The following is a 21468-nucleotide window of genomic DNA, read 5'->3' on the forward strand; positions in this document are numbered from 1 at the left end:
ACAGACTGAAATGAAAGTTCTCATTCACTGAAAGTCTCATTTAAATTGAGTAAATGACAAAGACAAAAAAAAAAAAAGCATTTCTACATGAACCATTTATTTAAATAGCACATTTCCAGTCATAAAGGTTTTATATCGTTGCAATTTCTATTTTCACTTGAGAAAAGGAAGCTGATCCATTATTGTACACATTTCTGAAGTAGCATACAATGGAGGAAAAAAAAGTTGTTTGTCTTCTTTCTTGAAGCAAAAGTTTTGGCTTTGGAATTGAGACTTTATGCCTCTGTCTGGGTTTACTGTGTTCGATTTAAAAGGGACGACAGCGTCGCATTTTCACAAGGATGTCTGTCTTGTTTTCCTCAAGAACTCCCGCAGACTTCAACATGATAATGGACCCTAGCAATCCACAGAATCAAATGGGAAATCTAACTTAGACATACATTTCAAAAATCCCTTTTAGCAAGGCACTTTTATCAACAGAAATCCGTACTGCATTTGCACCTCGCCCAGAATCAGGCATGCACGCATTTTGAGAGAAGCCTGTTGGAGAGGAACCACGAAGGAAAGAAAACGTCAGAGCGAATATTGTGCGCTATTTATAATAATCTGCATGTTTGTCTTCAGTAATTATTAATGTTATAATTGTTGATCCTTTATCACAAAGCCTTAGGTAACTCACCATATCAGAATCAGAATCAGAATCAGAATGAGCTTTTATTGCCAGGTATGTTTACACATACGAGGAATTTGTTTTCGTGACAGAAGCTCCGCAGTACAACAGAATGACAGCGACAGAACATAAAACACATAATAAAAGAATAAAAAATACAAATATGTAGACAGTGAATGACAATATACAAATGACAATTGTAGGCAGGTATATTACAAAGTGAAGTTATGTATGTACATATATATTGTGTGCAAAATTTAAGTGTATACTAAGTATGTGTGTTAGATAAATAAAGTGTGTGTGTATATAAATATAAAGTGTAGTGTGTTCGCCATTATTGTCAGCTGTTCATAAGATGAATTGCCTGAGGGAAGAAACTGGTCCTGTGTCTGGTCGTTCTAGTGCTCAGTGCTCTGTAGCGTCGACCAGATGGCAACAGTTCAAAGAGGGAGTGTGCTGGATGTGAGGGGTCCAGAGTGATTTTGACAGCCCTTTTTCTCACTCTGGATAAGTACAGTTCTTGAATAGATGGGAGAGTTGAACCGATGATTCGCTCAGCAGTCCGGACTACCCTCTGTAGTCTTCTGAGGTCAGATTTAGAAGCTGAGCTGAACCAGACAGTTACAGAAGTGCAGAGGATGGATTCAATGATGGTGGAGTAGAACTGTTTCAGCAGCTCCTGTGGCAGGTTAAACTTCTTCAGCTGGCGAAGGAAGTACAACCTCTGCTGGGCCTTTTTTACGATGGAGTCAATGTGAATGTCCCACTTCAGGTCCTGAGAGATGGTGGTTCCCAGGAACCTGAATGACTCCACTGCAGTCACAGGGCTGTTCATGATGGTGAGTGGGGGGAGTGCAGGGGGGTTTCTCCTGAAGTCCACGATCATCTCCACTGTTTTGAGGGTGTTAAGCTCCAGGTTGTTGAGACTGCACCAGACAGCCAGCTCTTTTACCTCCTGTCTGTAAGCAGACTCGTCACCGTCCTGAATGAGGCCGATGAGTGTGGTGTCATCTGCAAACTTCAGGAGCTTGACAGAGGGGTCCTTAGATGTGCAATCGTTGGTGTACAGGGAGAAGAGCAGTGGGGAGAGAACGCAGCCCTGGGGAGCTCCGGTGCTGATTGTACGGGTGCTGGATGTGTATTTTCCCAGCCTCACTAGCTGCTGCCTGTCTGTCAGGAAGCTGTTGATCCACTGACAGACGGAGGTGGGCACGGAGAGCTGAGTTAGTTTGGGCAGGAGGAGGTTTGGGATGATCGTGTTAAAGGCCGAGCTGAAGTCCACAAACAGGATCCTCACATAAGTCCCCGGTCTGTCTAGGTGTTGCAGAACATAATGCAGTCCAATGTTTACTGCATCGTCCACAGACCTGTTTGCTCTGTAGGCAAACTGAAGAGGATCCAGCAAGGGTCCAGTGATGTCCTTCAGGTGGGCCAGCACCAGTTTTTCAAATGACTTCATGACTACAGACGTTAGAGCCACAGGCCTGTAGTCATTTAGTCCTGTAATTTTGGGTTTCTTAGGGATGGGGATGATGGTGGAACGTTTGAGGCATGAAGGGACTTCGCACAGCTCCAGCGATCTGTTGAAGATCTGTGTGAAGATGGGGGCCAGCTGGTCAGCACAGGATTTCAGACAGGCTGGTGTAACACAATCTGGGCCTGGTGCTTTTTTCCTTTTCTGCTTCCGGAAGACCTGGCGCACCGCATCCTCGCTGATCTGAATTGCAGGTGTGGGGTAGAGGGGGGATGCAGGAGGTGTGAATGGTGAGAGTGCTTGATTGGAGAGGTGTTCAGGATGGGTTGCAGGAGCTGTTAATGGTGTGAACGGTAGTTTGGAGAGGCATTCAGGGCTGGTTGCAGGAGTTGTGAAGGGTGTGAATGTTTTTGTGGGGAGGCGTTCAGGGCAGGTGATGGGTGTTCTTTCAAACCTGCAGTAAAACTCGTTCAGATCGTCTGCCAGTCGTTGATTCTCTACGGTGCTGGGGGGTGGTGTCTTGTAATTGGTGATGTTCTTTAGACTTTTCCATACTGATGCGGAGTCGTTGGAAGTGAACTGAGTCCTTATTTTTTCAGAATAATTCCTCTTTGCCACTTTGATCTCCTTTTCCAATGTGTATTTAGCCTGTTTATACAAGACATTGTCCCCCTTCACGTAAGCATCTTCTTTGGCCTGACGGAGCTGTCTGAGTTTTGCAGTGAACCACGGTTTGTCATTATTGTAAATTAGTTGAGTCTTTGTAGGAATACACATATCCTCACAGAAACTGATATATGATGTTACGGTCTCTGTGAGTTCATCCAGATCAGTGGCAGTAGCTTCAAAAACACTCCAATCAGTGAGGTCAAAACAAGATTGTAAATCCTGCTCTGCTTCATTAGTCCATCTTTTTACAGTCCTTGATACAGGTTTAGCTGATTTTAGTTTCTGCCTGTAGGACGGTATTAGATGAACCAGAAGGTGATCAGAACGTCCCAAAGCTGCTCGTGGAACAGAATGAAATGCATCCTTTATTGTGGTGTAACAGTGATCCAATATATTACTGTCTCTTGTGGGACAAGTAACATGCTGTCTGTATTTTGGCAGTTCACGGGACAGATTGGCTTTATTAAAGTCCCCGAGAATGATTAAAACAGAGTCCGGGTGTTGTTGTTCTGTCTCTGTGATCTGATCAGCGAGTTTCTGTAAAGCTGAGCTCACATGCGCTTGAGGATGGATGTAAACACTGACCAGAATGAACGAGTGAAACTCCCTCGGCGAATAGAACGGCTTGCAGTTAATGAAGAGTGTTTCAAGATTTGAGCAGCACGTCTTCTTTAACACAGTTACATCTGTACACCACCGTTCATTGATGTAAAAGCATGTCCCGCCACCACGCGATTTCCCCGTTGATTCTGTGTCACGATCCGCTCTAAACAGCTGAAAGCCCGACAGATGGAGCGCGCTGTCCGGTATGGTGTCATTCAGCCAGGTTTCCGTGAAACACAGAGCAGCAGAGTGTGTGAAATCCTTATTTGTCCGAGAAAGCAGAAGGAGTTCGTCCGTTTTGTTGGGTAGAGAGCGGAGATTTGCCAGATGGATGCTAGGCAACGGCGTTCGAAATCCGCGCTTCCTGAGTCTGACGAGCGCTCCCGCTCGCTTCCCCCGTCTGCGCGTGATAGTATTGTGTTGTAATGTCTGTAACCTAATATGACTATCCTCCCTCTTGATTAGATTTACCAGGGCCTCTGAGGCTTCTATTTGAATCGCCACATGGAATCAACTACAGCAGGCAAATCTTATTTATCAAATATTGGAGATTTATGTATGCTGAGAGCAGCGTAGGCTGTTTACTTTGCTATTGTGCCATGCTGCGGCTGAAGATTGCTCATCACTCAGCGGTGGCCCAAGTCAACTCCACGGTACCACTGGGCGACCATTTTCCATGGTGATGTATGCTAGTGGCAGTCACCTTTCAAAACTCACTAAATCTATTGCTTCATTTCAGAAATCAACCCTTCAAGGTCCCTCAGCAGTAGGCGCATTATATTATTTTGCCTATTACTGGTACCCAGAAGATACTAAAAATGTTGAATGTGGTTCTGCTTGAAGGAGAGTCAACAAAGAGAACCGGTAGAGGTATGTTTCCCTCAATGCCTCGGATGATCTTTTATGGTAGACTTCTTATCGCACACAAACTTGTTCAATTTGATTACTGCGAACCTACTGTGGTATTAAATAACACGCTTGGTTACAGACATTACAAGCAAATAACTGACATCGATACTGGGTTAAGATGTCACAAAGCCCTCCTTTGAAAACGCCATAAAAGACAGAGGAGAAAAACAGTGAGGCGGTTCACAAACATAGTGTTTTTCAGCGTTTTCCCTCGAGGCAGGACTGAATTGAATCATGTGTTGGTCAGGGCAGAAACACACACACAAAAAATGAACCAGGGAATGCCTTCAGGCCTGAAATTGAAGAGCCTTGTCTTACGCTCCATAGGTATGCTTGAGTCTGTAGGGAATGACGAAAAAATCATAAGACGATCAAACATTATGTGCCAAAGAGGAGGCTCTTCATGTCCATCATTTGAAATGTATGGGCTAAGGTTAGGATATGGTCACCGTAATCAAACATCCATAGCCTACAGACCTTCAATATAACAGGGCTCTTTATGAGGGGTGTTTTCTCTGAGGATAGTAGAAAGGCAGTGCCTCTGCTTGAAAAGGAGAGACAGAGAGAGAGTGAGAGAGAGAGAGGGAGTGTGTGTGTGTGTGTGTGTGCGTGTGAGAGAGAGAGAAATAAATAATTGATAGTGTAAAAAAATAACTTATGATTTTTGAAGCAATTAAAAAAAAAATCAACATGAGTGAGAAAAAAAAATCACCAGTTATAAAAAAAAAGAAAAAACTTGCTGACCAATCGTTAGAAAATGGTGACTATTAATAATATTAATATTGAATAATATGCATCTTACTCTGTTACTGCAGGTTTTTTTGTAGCAATGTCAAAAATATAGAACATAAATGAACATAAAAAATGAACATTAAAAAATAAATCCCAAGGATATATTCTGTTTAAGCTTGGAAATAAAGAAATTTAGTTTTAGATTAGTTTTAGAATTCTTAATTAAAAACACATTATGATGTAAATGGAAAATTTCGGAAAATCACGTCTCAATCCAGTTTCATCTAAATTATATTGCACACAAACAAACAAATAAATAAAAGCTTTTCCAACAAGTGATCTCAGACTTTTGGCTGCCACTGTAATGGAAGATCCTACACTTCAGGGATCGATCTTTTGAACAAAGGCAGCTTATATGATTGAAAATACTTTTGTAGGTACTTAAAAAAACAACAAAAAAAACGTAATTTCTAAGTGATGGCCAAAATGTAATAAAATTATTCAGTTAGACATCCTGCTCATATACTGTGGTCCAGAGACAGAATGGAGATATATGTGGGCAAAGCACCATGGGAGACATTCTATCGACCCGCACAGCCAAGACTTAATCCATTAATTATCTTTGTTTGTTTGTTTCTGCCTTTCTTTCTCATTCCCTGTTGTCCCTTTTTTTCTTGACACTTGCTCTTTCTCTACACCCTGGACAGATGTGCAAACACTCTCATGAAGCTATAAGGAGACGGCATGGCACTGAGGTGATTCTCATGGTTATTCATATCACAGCCCTCAAGTCTCACGCCATCCGTCCAGCATCCTCTAAATACAGCTGTGGGAGTGGTCTGGATATCCAAAGTAACATAATGGGGCCTTTTTATATGGTGTATGAATAAAAACATAAAACATGAATAAATGCACATAACTGTCACCATTCCTTCTGTCCATATCCAACCACCAGCAAGAGTTACAACAAATATTGGAGGTGCTATTAGCATTTTTCTTCTGAAGTAATTTTCATACAAGCATATTAAAGCTAGAGTTGTCATAATATCAAAATCGGAGTAGTTGGTACCCTGGGAATGGTTTTAAAAGTGGGGAACACATTATAAACCTGGATCATGAATATTAACTAGGTGATTTAATGTTTCCCCAGTGAATGCTAGCCATATAAGGATTAACATTTACTGATTGGTCATTAAATAGATTGACTGCTTATGCAACTAGTATACATTCATGCAGCTTCTTGGTCTTAAAGCTGTTGTTTTATATCACCAGTTTGCTTCTTTTTTTCACAGCCAGCCAAAACACTCTTATATTAAAATATTAAAATTATTATTATAAATAACTTTTTGTATTCATATTAAAGACTAATCAAAATATTCTTATAAGGATCAGTTTACTTCCAGAATAAAAATGTCCTGATAATTTACTCACTCCCATGTCACCCAAGATGTTCATGTTTTTTTGTCTTCAGTAAAAATGAAATTTTTTAGGAAAACATTCCAGGATTATTTTCCATAAAATGGACTTCAGTGGTGGCCAGCGGGTTGAAGGCCCAAATTTCAGTTTCAGTGCAGCTTCAAAAGGTTCTATACTTTCCCGGTTGAGGAATAAGGGTCTTATCAAGTGAAACGATGGGTAATTTTCAAAAAAAAAAAAAAAATGTATATACTATTTTTTACCACAAATGCAAGTCTTGAACTAGCTCCGCGACACGTGTCTGTAAATTCACGCATTATGTAATCATGTTGGAAAGGTTACGTGTGGTTTCTGTAATGTGTAAAGTCAACCTAGTGCAAGACAAGCACTCATGGTTTTATTTTTATTCATTTTTTTAAGAAAATGACTGATCGTTTCGCTAGATAAGACCTCTATTCCTCGGCTAGGATCGTACAGAGCCCTTTGAAGTTGCACTGAAACACCAATTTGGATCTTCAATCTGTTGGCCACCATGTAAATCCATTATATGGAGAAAAATCCAGGATTTTTTTTCTCAAAAAAAAAAAATATATATATATATTTCTTTGCGACTGAAGACAGAAAGACATGTACATTACATCTTGTAATGTTAAATTATCAGGACATTTTTTTATCTGGGAGTAAACTTAAACTGCATTTTTAGCATCAAATGTAACAGTTAAAGAAATGTGGATATGTCAGAAAAATTCAAACATATAAATTCAGTAATGACTATACAGTACATCTTAACTCTAAATAAATAAATAAGAGAATAATTTTCTAGACTAGACCAGACAGACCAATGCTCTACGGAGACTGTGTGTTTACTCCATATATTTTATAGCTGTCTATTCACTTTAAGATGAGGTAGGAGAAATTATTTTAATCTACAAATTCTAAATAGCTAAATTTCTGAAAATCATGGTATGAAGCTATTCTTAGCTCTTCTTTAGACAAATACGACTTCCACATTTACATTCCAAACAGAGCAATTTCTAATTAATTCAACATTATATAAATGCAAGCCCATTTTTCATTTCATGGTTTTTAAATGTTCCCTCACTTCCAAATTGATTGTCTCTCCTATTGGCGAATGCAATTTAATACATTTGCATGAAACTTGCTCTCCATTCTCAAGCAACAGAGCAGCTCTAAGAACAAATGTCTTCTGGATCACGTTATTTAACTAACAAATGCACTAATGAGTGAATCCATTATGCTCTGCCCATCTACAATAATGAAAAATGTATCTGGACACATTTTTTTAAGCCAGTGTGTATTCTGAGCCCCACTGTTCCTGTTAGAAGAAGGGCAGTGGGATTTTCAACAATCAAGGATGAAATAAATTTTCTACATTAAGTTTGACTGGAAGCATGCAAAGGTGGCAATTATACATCATCAACTGCGGTTCACTTCCACAATTTATTGCAACTCTGAACTGTGATTTCACAGTAACCACACCTCAGATGTACTTTTCAAGAGTTTGCTTTGACACCAATCAAACAAACTTTAGCTTTTGGAGCAGAGTGTGAAAACACCCTGATTCTCCATTCACGAGGAAGGGCCAGATCTCAGGATAGAATATTGGAGAGGAACATATGTTGATAGACTCAATGCATAGGAGAAAGAATGGACTTGTGAGGAGGACACTGTTACCCTTCAGAAAGGAAAGGAGTATGGCTCAATCTCCCCCAGAACTTCCCCTAGGCGGTTTTGAGTATTCTCACAAAGACTTTTCATAGAACTTGACTAGAACAATTTTAGCTTCCATCTGTTTGCATACATCAGTGCTTAAGGGTTATGAAAAAGTTCATGCAAAAGTTCTGTACATATTTCCCAGTAACAAAAACCTGGGACCCTCTGTTGGTTCCAGCCTGTCAACTAAGCTTAACCTGAAGCACTTGGAAACTTAGAAGTGGAAGAAATTTAGAAGGAAATCAATGGTTGAACTCAGTATTCCTCACACAAATCGCAAGACCGCTTTCCCCCTGGAGTGCACTTGAAGTTTCATTTCTCAGGAAGGAAATGCAGTTGGGAAGGAAATGCTTTGGAGAATATTGCTGCTTTTGATAATCTTAAAGATTCATTTCACAAAACAACTAGATCTGCATTTGCAGAATCAAAAATCAGTCCTTTCAAGGCAACAGAATAGTGTTAAGGTTTTAGGGTAAAATTTCATAATATAAAATTTAATAGAGGAAGAAAGGAAGAGTGATCAATAGCAATATGCAATGCAGACACATAAACATAAACATAAACATACTGTGTGTATATATATATATATATATATATATATATATATATATATATATATATATATATATATATATATATATATATATATATATATCCCCAAATGAATGAAAACACACTCTTACCCTCTTCCCGAGATTTCTGGATGAAGGCGTCCACGCCACTTTCTCCGTAATTCCCTTCCGATGCCACCGTGGAAACGTAATTCCAGCGCATGGCCCTGACAATATCCACCATAGCCTGTGCCTGATAGGTGTCCGGTGGTACCACACGGGAGAAGAAGTCATAACGGGTGTTGTCACTCAACTCAGGAGCTGTGGAGGCATAACTCACCTGGGGAATCTGTAGGAAGAGACAGAAACATAAATCCTATTCAGGCATTGAAGTACACAATTCCCAAAAACCCCTGCTGCTTCTGAGCTCACCTCTGACAGATTATAACATGCTCCATCATCCCAGACTACATCCCCTACCAAGCTCTCTCTTACACAGCCACAGGTGGTACACTCAAGACCATGGGGATGAGCGCAGTCCATTCAGAAATAAGTGTGTGGAAAGCAACAACAAGCTGGTCAACAACTACCAGACTTTCACGGACTAGTTTACAAGAACCCCAATGAGATGAAAGTCTCTTAAAGGAATAACTAATTTCAAATAAAATTTTCATGAGTTTTGTTTTTATGGTGGCATTCAAAAAGTGAATTTCTTGAAAATACTGTATCTTGGCATTGACATCTGCTTTAGCTCTCTTTGGTACGTTCACTATAGTTCATGAGAGACATCGGAAATGTGAATGAATCATTATTTTGAGCTGGATCATCTGATTCGCTTCACAAAACTGTCTGGTACAATTCTGATTCTTCATCTTAACTCTTTCGACTTAATGAGCTGTTCATAGTGTCCAGCTAAAGAAGAACATCAGATTATCAACTTCAGTTTCAGTGTCACACAGTATAACTTTATAAAGCTTGCAATACACAATGTTTTTTTTTTTTTTATAATTCAAAACAACCCAATAGATTTAGGCTCTTCAAATTGTCATCCACTGAGTTCTGAAGCAAAAAATGAGGAAATGAGAGTGAGTAAATTATGAAAGAAAAAGGTTGAGCTAACCCCTCAAGGGTCTCCTCGGCTGAATCGTGTTGAGAATTCGTATAAAGGCTACACCGAACAACGGACCCACAAATCAGGCATGGTGTGAAACTTAAGCAATCACCATAAAATGGATCGCTGGTGATGCTCAGAATACATTAAGCTAATGTCAGACATAAGATAATGGATGGCTTGCACAACCAAGAATGTAATTTATACAAGTTTATTAACTTGGCTATTGTGAACATACTCTGGCTTTTAAGTCGACTCTCTGCAGACATAATACCAGCGGTATTTCTCCATTAAAAGGGATCATAAATTCATCTGCACAGAGGACAACAAAATTTCAGTCAAAACAATAAACAAATGAGAGGCTCTTTCTAAATCATATATACTGCAGGTTGATCATCGTCCACCATGACATTGGCTAGTATCATTTATTGGGAATATCAAAAAATTAAGCCTGAACCATAATTTACCATTCAACATGTTTTAAATAATATTTTCTTACATAATACTTTTCTCTATGATCTACTTTTCTAAAATGCTTAGGCAAGGCGTCTCCAACCCTGCTCATGGAGAGCTACTGTCCTGCATATTTCAGGTCCAATCCCAATCAAACACACTTGAACTAGCTAACCTAGGTGTTCAGGGCTACTTGATAATTACAGACAGGTGTGTTGGAGCAGGGTTGGAACTGAAGCCTGCAGGATGGTAGCGCTCCAGAAGCAGGGTTGGAGATCCCTGGCTTAGGTGATTTATATCTGGAATAATTGTGGTTATTTGCAGCACATTTTTTAAACGGAGCACCACATGACAGTTTCAGTTTGGTTTGGCAAGACATTTCAATAAGCACTGCCTACACAGTGCTGCAAAAGCAAATGTAAGCTCTAAAACTGAGCATGAGCATGGGCTAGCACTGCCAAGTTCATGGGATTTTATTCCCAAGGAAAGAAATAACTGGATAAATGCATCAGTCAAATTAATAAATAATTTTTTTGGGGGGGGGGGTGAAAATTGTTTAGTTTAAAAATAATATTTTCTTCATTCCCTGTTTTTCTATGTCTGGTGACTTATCTTGAGTGAACATTGCATTAGATGGGAAAAACCCACACTTGCATATCTGCAGAGGGTGCATGACTTTGGTAAGGACCACTTCTGTACAATGAAAAAATGGCTTTAAACCAAAACACCAAAAATAATTAAAATGAAAAATAAATAAAATAAAATAAATAAAAAATATATTAATTCAATAGTTGCCACCAATACCAGCAGAACTGTACAATTCTTGTTCCACTGCAAAAACAAGTATGCTACTGACCAAAGCTTTTTTACTTGTGAAATTGATTATTAATATTAATAATACAATATTATTACAATATTAATACCTTATATTTTCTTCAGGGTTGTGGCAAATTATTTTTTATTTTATTATTATTATCGTTTTTTAAGTATCGTAGGTCTACAGTAATCTCAGTTGGTAAAGCACAATACTAATATGAAGGGGCAAACATTTACATCAACATTAAAAACAAAGAACCGCTTCCAATAAGATCTGTTACACTGATATATCTACAGCACATGTTTATGTTTTCAGCCAGGGATATGCTAAAATATAGGTATACAAATTCTGTCAGGGCCAGTAACTTAATGCATTACTCAACAGAGAAGAAGCGAACTCTCACGGCATTAAATGTGACAAGTGCGGATGGACGTGTGCACACAAAGTAATGAAGACTCAAAATATTGCTGACTCATTCTGACTGACATTAAATGACACAAAGACATTTTCAAGGCTTTCTGATAATGTTAAAGAAAACCATTTGTCAGGATTGAAAAAAAGAAAAAGATCTTGTTTATGTGCTGCATTTGACCCTACACCGAACCTTGGCATCGCTGAATTATTTGTAAATGTCATTGAAATTTCTTCAACAACGATTTATTTAATATTCTACACTGAAATGAGGGACAGAAAGAGGCTTGTGATGAATCTCTTTTCTTTGTGTCCAAACCTCTGAGGAGTTCTTGAAAAGAAAACCAAAGGTTACAGCTGTTGCTTCTCCTAACACGTGCATGTCAGAAGTAATTTAAAATAAGATTTATTAAACAGACGGTCTAGGTGAAGGGCACCTAATCATAGACGGCAGCTTTGTATGAAATTAATGTGACTATCCCTATGCACTGCTCTGAGCCATGTGCGTATGCATACACGTTTGCATAATTAAGTTTGGCTGGTATTTGCAAAGGTCAGAACTAGCGTTTGTCTAAAAGAATAGCCATATGCAATGCGCATTTATTGTAGTCCTTTTGATCAAGTGTTAGTTTGTTGCATTGTTTGATATCATTAAAAAGGGGATGTGATTATAACATCTAAATACTGCAGTTTCATCTGTCAACGAATGAGCAAAACGCAAGAAATATGCTATTTGCATCTGTTGCCGATGACATTGGGAGACCCAGAAGAGTTTTGTGGACAAATTAATTTGAAACAAATATTCTTCTTCCATATCTAATGACTTCTCATTTATCAGCTGTTGTTTACACTGAGAGTCGATGCAATTTTCACATCTGTTATACTGTCAGGCTGAGCAGGGCAGCAAATGGCTGAGCTGTGAGAACAGAATGACAAAAAATGCTGCGTAATTATTGAACAAAACAGATTGGAACATGCTCTAGCCAGGCAAATGGTGTTACAGGCAGCCATTGAAACAATTTTATAAGCCCGGCTAAATTTTCAGAAAATATTTGCCCAAATAATTAGAGAAGAAGCAAGTCGGCTTAAATATAGAAAGCATGTCTTATCACTGACATGAGCGCGAGTGTGGTGAGGTGTTCTAAGGGATCAAGCTAAAACATATTTCTTAAATCACTACATCCCAAATGATGTAACTGCATTTTGATGATGCAGAATCAATGGCTTTTTAGCCACACCACATGCCCAGACAAGCCTATTGACAAAACTGCAGTATCTCTGCTGCGAACAGAGCCATTTAGAAACCCAGTCCTTCCCTTTTCAAGGCCACAAGCTAACTGAGAAATCTGCTGGGGTATTGGCCAAGCTTCCCTCAAGTCTGACAGTTTGACAGTCTGTTCGCCATCAGTGATATGTCTCTGTAGTGACTTCCATTCACAAGTGGATTACTTTGTCTCCAAACGTGGTTCTCAACTGATTTTATAGATATCAACTGGCATCTGGTTTCCCTAAAATATCATTAATAATAATAATAATAATAATAATAATAATAATATTCACAATTCACTATAAATTTAAATATATAAACAAAAAAGTGATTTATATAATATTATCTAATAATAATGATTATATTGATTTATTTGTATTTTGTATAATTATTATTGTTTTAAATAAGGCTGAGAAGATTTTTTGGTATATGAACTTTTGTTACACAAATAACAATGTATGAAATGTATTATTCTTTTTCAATAATAATAAAACACATTATAGTCACATTAATGTACAGGGGAAATGTTGTATTTTGAACTTTTGTTCTTTTAATGCTTCAGAAACCCTTCTTGTCTTTGAATCACACACACACACACACACAAACAGACACATTAGACTGGACAAACAGCCTTTTACATCAACATCCAAAAATATACAGTACGGGAAGAATATTTTCTCTCCTAAATGCAAGATGATCTGGTTTGTTGCATTTAATAAATTAGGTTTAGCTTTGTTTTGACCTTATCAGAACATACTCGACTCACCAGTTAAGAACCACTGACCTTGAAACTAAATTCACCGGATGCTTCTGTGCAGTTCTGTAAAGCATCCTCCAACATCCTCCACATGAACTGAAAAGCTCTATATAAAACAAATGTGTGTGTGTGCGTGTGTGTGTGTGTGTGTGTGTGTGTGTGTGTGTGTGTGTGTGTGTGTGTGTGTGTGTGTGTGACATAAAAGGTGGTTAAATTCAACCTGAAGTAGCACATCTTTGAAATTACACATTCATCACATGTACGTCAAACAACGTTTTTTTATTAATAAGTAGATCTTGCTCTATAGCTGAAGACACTGACTCATCATGAATAATATTTCCCAGCATGCTATTTAATTATATCCATTTAATATCTCCATCACTCAGTCCTGACCTTTTGTAGATTTAGTGCTCCTTTGCACACTGGAAATTGGCATCTAGTCATGCTGATCTCCTTTAGCATCTCTGCTCTCCCAGGAAGACCGTCACCATGGCGCTTCCTTATGGCGTTTCCTTGGTCAATCAAATTATGGGATTCATTTTCAGACTGAACTCCCGATGCTTCACTGAGCATATCCCTCTATATATTTCTACAATAATGAGGCTCTCAGGTAGCACAGTGCTGGGTAATTCAGGAAGACGCAGTGGTGGACTAGAAATTGGGAATATCATTTGGAAAAGGTCAAACTGCTGATCAGAGGTAGAATGTATGAGTTAGGAAGGGTTTCTAGTTGGAGAAGGTACAGCCTTTGTCAGTTCATTAACTCCTTCAAGCAGATCAACACGTCACTTGTTAAGGTTGACAGCGTGAAAGGAGCTTATCGAAGCAAAGACATAGGCATCGCAGGGGAGCCAAAACCAACCAAAACTCCAGACATCAGTTTGTAATCCATTAAAAGACAGTGCTGTTTGCAGATTTCAGAATACCTATCATTTGCGAGCAAAAGTGTCTCCATAATAAACAAAAATGCCCCCCAAATTCAAAATATGGGCCAAAAAAGGTACCTGCCCAATTAAGCTAGATATGTTATATGGTTGTCACAATGAAATTAAAATGTAAAATAAATTTTCAATTTTCTTCTCAAAAAGAGACTGATTTTGCAGTGTACACAGCTTTGATCACTATAACGATGATTTTTGTGAAAGTGCATAACTCACTCCACTTCACCTAATAACCCAGCCAAAACTTATTAACCCAGCTGCTGTAATGTCTGTTAATCAAAGAACAAAGGGGAAAAAATAAGAAATTAACAACTTTTGTAGCTTAAAGAATTAATCGAAATATTTCAATTAAAATGTAGTGTTTGATAACTTTATTCTGTCGTATTTCAGTATATTTCCTATTTGTTGTAGGGAACAGGTAAATATTACATTTATTGTACAAGTTTATGTGAAGATAGTTCACATAAGTTAGAAGTTGTAATTTTTAAAAGTCTAATAAAAGTTCAAATGAATAACTCTCAATTATACTGCAATGTGTAATGGCTATAGTCGAAAGTAAAATATATGAAATAAACAATTTCATAGAGACATCATTATCATTGATGCTCGCCTTGAGTCATAAAATGATGCCATTGAACAAATATCAACAATATACTGTCTTTATGTGTTTCTACATTAATTTGGATATTGAATGTGAAATAACTGCAATATAAATGTAATTGTAAAAACCTTAATGTTAGGTGCAAATAATCATGATTAATTTCAGTAAAATGTGTGATTAACTTAATTAAATGTTTTATATAGTTAATTAAACTATTTGAAATAGTTGTGCTGGAAACTTGGCAAAAAAAAATCTGTTTAAAAAACATTAATCAAGAAATTAACACACTTGTTCAACAACGTAGTATTTGTTAATCAGCACTGTCAGTGACAAATTATCAAATCATCCACATGGTTTAGAGACCATCGATGAGTGATGGTTTTACAGTCGGCTACACCGAATAAATGAATACGATCCTTGTGGAACAGCCAACATGATAGCACCCTAAAGAATCAATAGATAGCCTAACAATAGCTTACGAAAAACACTTGTTAGCTGCTCTTATTTGTTTCCCCTGTTTTCATTTAAAGAAATAACTCATTTAGTTTCATTAAAAGCATGTCATATGATGGAAAACAATGAGTCGACTGTGAACTCAGCTCCAATAAAACACACCCAAAGGAACATGACTTCATATAGATCATCTGAATCTACATTATACTGTTACTGCGTAGTGTGATGTTTCTACAGCCCTTCAATAAATAGGGGGGCCGCAAAGGCAACACCAATTGCCATTTACAAGATGTGTGGGATAAACCCAATGTTAGAGAATTCTTCAACGACACTGCCTAGCTATCTTTCTCAGATGGATAAAGGCGTAAATTATAAATGCTCACAAGCGGCATCAATTATTTAGAGTTGCCTCGATGCTCTAGAGCTCTCAGTGGCTGATGTCGGTGAAATATTGGCAAGAGAAAATACCACCTGCTTAATTATGGTGATTAGCTTCGGGGGCCATCCCAGCCTGCCCAAACCATACATTCTTACTTATCTATTTGACTGCAAATTGAACCACTCTAGATGATGCATTAATAGCATGATTGTTGCTGATCTATTTTCTGCTCAGTCAAATCTTCCTTTGGAAATTACTTAATGGTGGTGTAATAGCATGTCACCATTTCTATTTAGAAACCATAAAATGCTGAACCTAATGAAATAAATGTCCCACAATCAGTTGGAGTGTGGTTTAACCAATTATAATGGAAACTTTAACACATTATGCATGAGCAACATTTACTTTTCCCTATTTTGTAAGCAAAGACTACAAATAGGAAGTGATCATATTACTACCATTATGGATCTTCCTACTTCTGTTACATATATAACTTCTGCAGGAATGCATGGAAGAAGTGCAGTATACAAAACAGAAAACATCGCACTGGATCCCACAATGCAGTGCACTCAACTTGACCTTTGATTATCCATGTGTCATTACATTTTTTATTTCTACAGATACATTAAATACAAAAATGTTTTCAAATCAAAATGCAATAAGATGTCATGAATTAAGTGTCTTGACAAACGTATTATTTATCAAAAATAAAATATTATGTCATTAATGAGCCAATCACCAAAGATTTTCCTTCATCCTCAAGGTTAAAAAAAAAAAAAACAATTATATATATATATATATATATATATATATATATATATATATATATATATATATATATATATATATATATATATATATATATATATAATAGTTATTATTATTATTATTATTATTTTTTTTATTATTATTTTTTTTTTACCCCAAATAAAAAAAAAAACAACAACAAAAAAAAAAAAAAACAGTTTTACTAGCTGGCTGTTATATAAATATATTGCATTAAAGCAGTTATAAATGTAATTAACTTTTTTTTCCACATTGCCTTTCTTATTGTTCAGGCACTCACCCTCATTACCACAAATCATGCACAAGAACTGAATGTCTCTGCTGAAATACTGCAGCCACTCAATTGCCCTCCAGAGTCCTGTAGTCATATTTTCTTTACATTTTGTTTCATGCCACCTTCAGCTTCTCAACATCTGGATGGGTAATTAAGTCTGTGCCTCTGCAGCTACCTATTTCCTCTGGTTTCTACATTTTGGTACAGAAACAGCTATTATCATTCATGGAAGGTCACGCCACCCCAGACATTTTCCCAGCAGAAATGGAGAGACTGAGCAGTGTGCTGAATTCATCATTGTTTTATTGTGTTCTTGTCACAGACCTTTTGGACTGTAATATGCCTTTGCGTAGCTGCAATGCTCTCTCACAGTGGGTCCTCCATCCATTCAACCCGCTGTGATTTTCACTTTCTGTACAAACGGATGTAAAATGTGGAGCCTATGAGGACAGTGCACCAGTTTCATTAGAGGTCTGTTCGATTAACACATTAATTTAGTACAATTAATTAAAGGAAATAACACAGCAAACAGAAACAATTAATCATCATGCCACCTGACCCATACAGAATACGGATCAACGATGGTTTCATCTGCACAATTAGGAAGCCAATTCAAAGCCATACATGCAAATAACTTTATTAAAAAATTAAAATCGATTAAAGGTTATGGCAAAAAAAACAAAAAAAACAAAGCATGTCCCGAAATCTTATATGACCCCAGATGAAGCTTATTCTAGAAATGAAAAGCACAAAAGCCCTTTTGCTCTGCCAAACTGAGACACGTTTACCAAGAGCTAAAATGCCCCTCTAAATGTCAGCCGCAGCATAAATCCACACGTATTTGCAAACACAAGCACATTGTTTTCCGTTTTGTCAGGCTTTTTTGGAGAGCAGCTTTGGAACATTTCTCTACATGTTCTTGTAGTTAAAAAACTGTGCAAGTTTGCCCTGCAAATCTATACAGAGCTGGACGCTGATGGACCGCATGTCAGCAGATCAGTGTTGACTTTATCACTAGAGAGAGGGCAGCCGGCCCATCAGGAGGAATGACAGTTCACAAGTCGCCAGAGGGGCAAAGCGCCTGCAAGGCTTTGACACAGTGTCACAGATCACTCCAAGCTCCTCTGCCTCATGAAACTGCCCCTGATTCATAGGCACTCAAACTACAAAGTAATGATAGATGGCAGTTGTCGAAAGAGAGCTAAACTGTTGGCTTACTTGCTCTCGTGACAGCAGAAATGGATATAGGTGCTTAGAATAGTCACTTAAGGCTTTTAAGTAATTCATAACAATCAAGGGTACGGTGAAGCAGAATCTGTAATTCGTCATGCATTAACAGCGCTCTTTTGTCACAATGAAAGCTTTGCGTTATCGCTGGCTTATCACTGTTATCACAAAAACGACTGTATTTATGGTTTCGCCTCTCATTGGCGGGTGCAACATTCAGATGCTGGAGCTGATAAATGTCTTTGTTATGCCAATATTCCAAGCGCCGCTAACCACACACAAGGGAAAGGGACTGGCCAGGCAACTATCTTAGTTTCTGAGAGTTTATCACCTGCAGGGGAATATATGGTGGTGCTATTTTATTTTAAATCATAATTCAGTTCATGGTATTTTTATTAAGGCCTAAAAGCAATTTTTTACCCGGAACTTTAGATTTCCATAAGCTCATTAGTGATCATGTTCCTGCTACGGATCAGCAGGATTGGGTCAAGTCATTGTAATGCAACAGCAAGGCCACACTGTAAATAGAAATATTTTAATTAATAATGCCTTTGTGCGCAAACTCATTCAAATTCAAGGAGTGAATGAATCCTCTAAGTCTTGTTACATGCAGAATGAGAGTTGAAATACATGTAGGTTACGGTCAAACCTTTTCTTTGCCTTAAATAATGTGAATATTTTAATATTGCAAAGCTTATGGTCTGCACTCTGCCTGATTCATATTTTATGTAAAAATGCCTTTAAATGTGAAAGACTTAGGTGTGCGGGTCAAAGGTATTTATTAATAAATAAAATTGCATTGCATTATATAAAATGATCAAAAATGTGATCCACTCATGTGTTGAAACAGTAATGGATTTTATCATGTTTAAAATATTTTAAGAACATTTTAAAGCTATAGCTTTTTTATTCTCAAGAAAGTAAGGAAGAAAATACAGAGGATTTCACACTATTATTTATACATTTTCCCATGAGACAAGATGCAATGTCTTAGCAATCCTGTTGTCATAGCATTGCTTCTGTACTGAACATGAGTTTATTCTTGATTTAAAGGGATACTTCACCCTGACATGACAATTCTGCCATCATGAACTCACCCTCGTGTCATTCCAAAACGGTATGACTTTCTTCTAAGATGAAAGAAGAAATTCTGAAGAATGGATGAGGACTGGACCATTCAAATGCACAATACAGTTCAGTGATCTTTGGAGTCATAACTTACATATTTTTCAGCTGACTCAGAAAAAATAAATAAATAAATAAACCAGTCTAAATTATTCATTAACAAAGTAGACTGATCTGATTCTTAAGTTCAACTCACTGACTGAATTATTCATTTGCAGCGGTTATCAGCTACGGAAAGATTATCACCTGTTCCTCACAAAAAGCTATTGTATGAATTCAGAAGATGTGGATCTATACTGCTTTTGCATCCTTTTTGAAGCTTAAACTCTCATGTCCATCCCATTGCATGAAAAATCCCTGCATTTTCTTCAAAATGTCCACTGTTTTATATGTAACAAAGTAAATCATACAGTTTTGGAAAACATACTGAGCTAAATTAAGTAAATGATGAGAGAATTGTAATTTGTGATTGAACTACTATAATGAACATAAGCATCATTCAATTTTTAGTTCAGATTTACTATCTAGGCACACTAAAAAGCCGAATCCATACATTTTTCATGAACTATGTTTCTTCAGACTAAAGGCCTCTTGATAATCACACTATCAATCACCAGAATCATTAGATAGGTAAAAGCAAGACTGAAGTTTCTTCCAATTTCAGATGCAATTCAGGGGTCAAATACAGTTCAAATTCATCAAGAGAGGGACCTTATCAGGAATGAGAACTGTCAACAGCCTAAATCACTAAAATCGATTTAAAACTAAATCTGTGACATTTGGAATTGGAGTTCTCTACTGGCACGTTCCAGTCTCCCATAAATGACACATGAGAAATGTTGGGCCTGGTGCCATTATGTTGCAGTTTTCCTCAATGGCACTATGACAATAGGCTGAACACAAGCTGCTGCTGCTCACAGAATGTATTCACACCAGCAAAAAACCTAACCAGAACCAACTCTAGAGATTTCATTTTTTATTTTTTTTTACAAAATAAAGCTGGATTCAATTTGAGTCCTATTTGCATAAAAGCCTATTTTAGAATTGGCCAAAAAAATTTATACAGAGGAAGTTTAATTTGATATCAATGCAATAGATTGATCCAGATTTGGAGGTGAAATCTTATAAGCATAAACAACTTATCTACAACACTGCAAAGATATGGCACTGGCCTGTTTTAGAGTATCCCTCTGGGAACAGTCAATGCAGTCAGTCAGATCAGAAGGAACATCGACCTTACTGTGCAGTAATGTACTCCTCCTAATTCACTTTTTAGCTTAAAGGGCCACAAAGACGGTTCAGACACAACAAGAGGACAAACCCACGGGGCTCCAAAGTAAAGGTCTGATAAAATAAGAGCATAGTTTTGAAATAACATCCATATGGTAGCTCTTATAACTTCTTGTTGGTATAAAACCCCTTTAAAGTTTAGGCAAAAATTAAATCCATTTTTTACATGGTTTCCTGAGCTCTTTCAAGACCCCATTTTTTGACAGTGATGCCAGTCTGATGCTCCATTAGTGGAATTTGTCTTTTTCTATATAAGCTCGAGTACCCTATCTCCGTAGACTCTCAGCACTAAAACATTGCCTCCAGCATGTAGAGGCTTTAATGGCAAACAGAACAGTCAAAAAGCAAGAGGTTATCGGATTGTGATGTAACCTAATAATAAACGCAACACCCAATGGCCGGCATTTCCTGTTACACTGCCTGCAACCATTGATTTGTCTCTCAGGTTGCCATTTCAATTAGATACAGAATAGACTCCCCTCTCCCAGGGCAGTGGATTCAGTATTGCTCTCATTGTGTCTTATTCACTCAACTGAAATATGCTGGTCTGTGCAGAAAATTGTTTGTGTCTACATCTAGAAGTCCTAAAGCACGGCTGATAGCAACATAACTGTCTTCAAGGTGATTAAGGGTAAAATATGGGGCAAACACACTCTTGTTCAAATGCAATGCACCTTTCACCTGAGCAATTACGCTAATATATATTCACATTGCTATCGATCGTGATCCTACACTCTAGGGTAAAAATAAATTGGTCGCACTTGTTAAACACCTGCAAGACAATTTCTTGTCACAGCTTTCACTGTCATAACGGTCGA

The 21468-nt window shown here is 37.5% G+C and overlaps 1 protein-coding gene across 2 annotated transcripts in view; it reads right to left on the reverse strand.

Moving 5' to 3' along the window:
- The window catches only part of LOC128015889 (metabotropic glutamate receptor 4-like), a 159181-nt gene that overhangs the window by 54434 nt on the left and 83279 nt on the right, over window positions 1-21468 (reverse strand). For both annotated transcript variants that reach the window (XM_052600111.1, XM_052600114.1), the window contains exon 3: window positions 8891-9107. In XM_052600111.1, the coding sequence (XP_052456071.1) occupies window positions 8891-9107 (217 nt within the window). The remainder of the gene's footprint in view (window positions 1-8890; window positions 9108-21468) is intronic.

Source organism: Carassius gibelio, chromosome A6 (assembly GCF_023724105.1).
Source record: "Carassius gibelio isolate Cgi1373 ecotype wild population from Czech Republic chromosome A6, carGib1.2-hapl.c, whole genome shotgun sequence".
Classification (NCBI taxonomy): domain Eukaryota; kingdom Metazoa; phylum Chordata; class Actinopteri; order Cypriniformes; family Cyprinidae; genus Carassius; species Carassius gibelio.